The sequence below is a fragment of the Tarenaya hassleriana genome, unplaced genomic scaffold (genome assembly GCF_000463585.1).
Source record: "Tarenaya hassleriana unplaced genomic scaffold, ASM46358v1 Cleome7, whole genome shotgun sequence".
NCBI lineage: Eukaryota > Viridiplantae > Streptophyta > Magnoliopsida > Brassicales > Cleomaceae > Tarenaya > Tarenaya hassleriana.
The window spans coordinates 2,415,568-2,416,866 of NW_010969548.1; the positions used below are offsets into that span (position 1 = coordinate 2,415,568).

General features: G+C 46.4%; 1 protein-coding gene across 1 annotated transcript in view; it reads left to right on the top strand.

Annotated features, from left to right (window-relative positions):
• The first annotated feature begins 119 nt into the window (after positions 1-119).
• Positions 120-1,299, top strand: part of LOC104800898 (calcium-dependent protein kinase 24) — a 2,844-nt gene continuing 1,664 nt past the window's right edge. The window contains exons 1-4 of the mRNA XM_010523886.2: positions 120-492; positions 583-847; positions 912-1,035; positions 1,122-1,265. Coding sequence (XP_010522188.1) covers positions 221-492; positions 583-847; positions 912-1,035; positions 1,122-1,265 — 805 coding nt within the window. The 5' untranslated portion in view covers positions 120-220. The remainder of the gene's footprint in view (positions 493-582; positions 848-911; positions 1,036-1,121; positions 1,266-1,299) is intronic.

The window sequence follows — 1,299 nt, forward strand, 5'->3', positions numbered from 1 at the left end:
ACTCGACTCAACTATACACACAAAAAGACTCGAAAAAGACACGACTCAATATATACACAAGCAAAATCTAGAATCAATATTTCCTTAGATATAGGGTAGGGTTCTGACGTACACTGAAATTCAGTATCCGATTCTCTTGAATTTCCACCCGATTTCGTGCAATCGATCGTGGCTACAACGTTATAGGAAGAGTGAAAAGAAAACGTAGAATTTCAATCCCATGGGAAGCTGTGTTTCGTCGCCTATAAAGGGTTCCTCCTTCGGGAAGCGACCTGTGAGGAAGAGCAGAAGCAGCAGCAGCAGGGCATCCACCGTTCCAAACTACGATTCCCCCTCGAATCTCTCCCGAAGATCGATTTTCCGGCCTCCAAGCCGCGTCCTCCCCGAGCCAATCGGGGACGGCATCCTCCTCAAGTACGAGATGGGCAAGGAGCTCGGCCGGGGTGAATTCGGGATCACACACGAATGCATAGAGATCAGAACACGAGAGAGGTTCTTTCGCCTTTTCGGATTTGTGATTGCGCAAAATCGTCCAGATTCGGCGTTGAAAAGATTCATATTTTGGAAAATGTAATGCTGCAGGTATGCGTGTAAGAGGATATCGAAGGAGAAGCTAAGGACGGAGATAGATGTCGAGGACGTGAGGAGAGAGGTCGAGATCATGATGAGATTGCCGAAACATCCGAACATCGTTAGCTTCAAGGAGGCTTTCGAGGACAAAGACGCGATTTATCTTGTAATGGAGCTCTGTGAAGGCGGAGAGCTCTTCGATCGAATCGTTTCCCGAGGGCATTACACTGAACGGGCAGCTGCCTCTGTCGCCAGAACCATTCTCAACATCGTTAAGGTAAAATCTTCTCCATTTTTTTCCTGCGGATTCCACAACCTGATTGAGATTGTGTTTTGTGCAGGTTTGCCATGAAAATGGAGTGATTCATCGGGACCTAAAACCCGAGAATTTCCTTTTCACAGATGCATCGGAATCCGCCCAACTCAAGGCTATTGATTTTGGGCTCTCCATTTTCTTCAAACCCGGTATACACATGAATCTAGAGACGAAATTTTCCCTCTTCGAATCGATTCTTTAACTCACTGGAAAAAAAAAACTTAAAAATTTTCAGGCCAGCGTTTCAATGAGATCGTCGGAAGCCCTTATTACATGGCTCCCGAGGTCTTGAGACGTAACTATGGTCCCGAGGTCGATGTCTGGAGCGCAGGTGTCATACTTTACATCTTGCTTTGTGGTGTTCCTCCCTTTTGGGCAGGTAAACTCTTGTGTTTTCTTCCGAGTCGACAGTT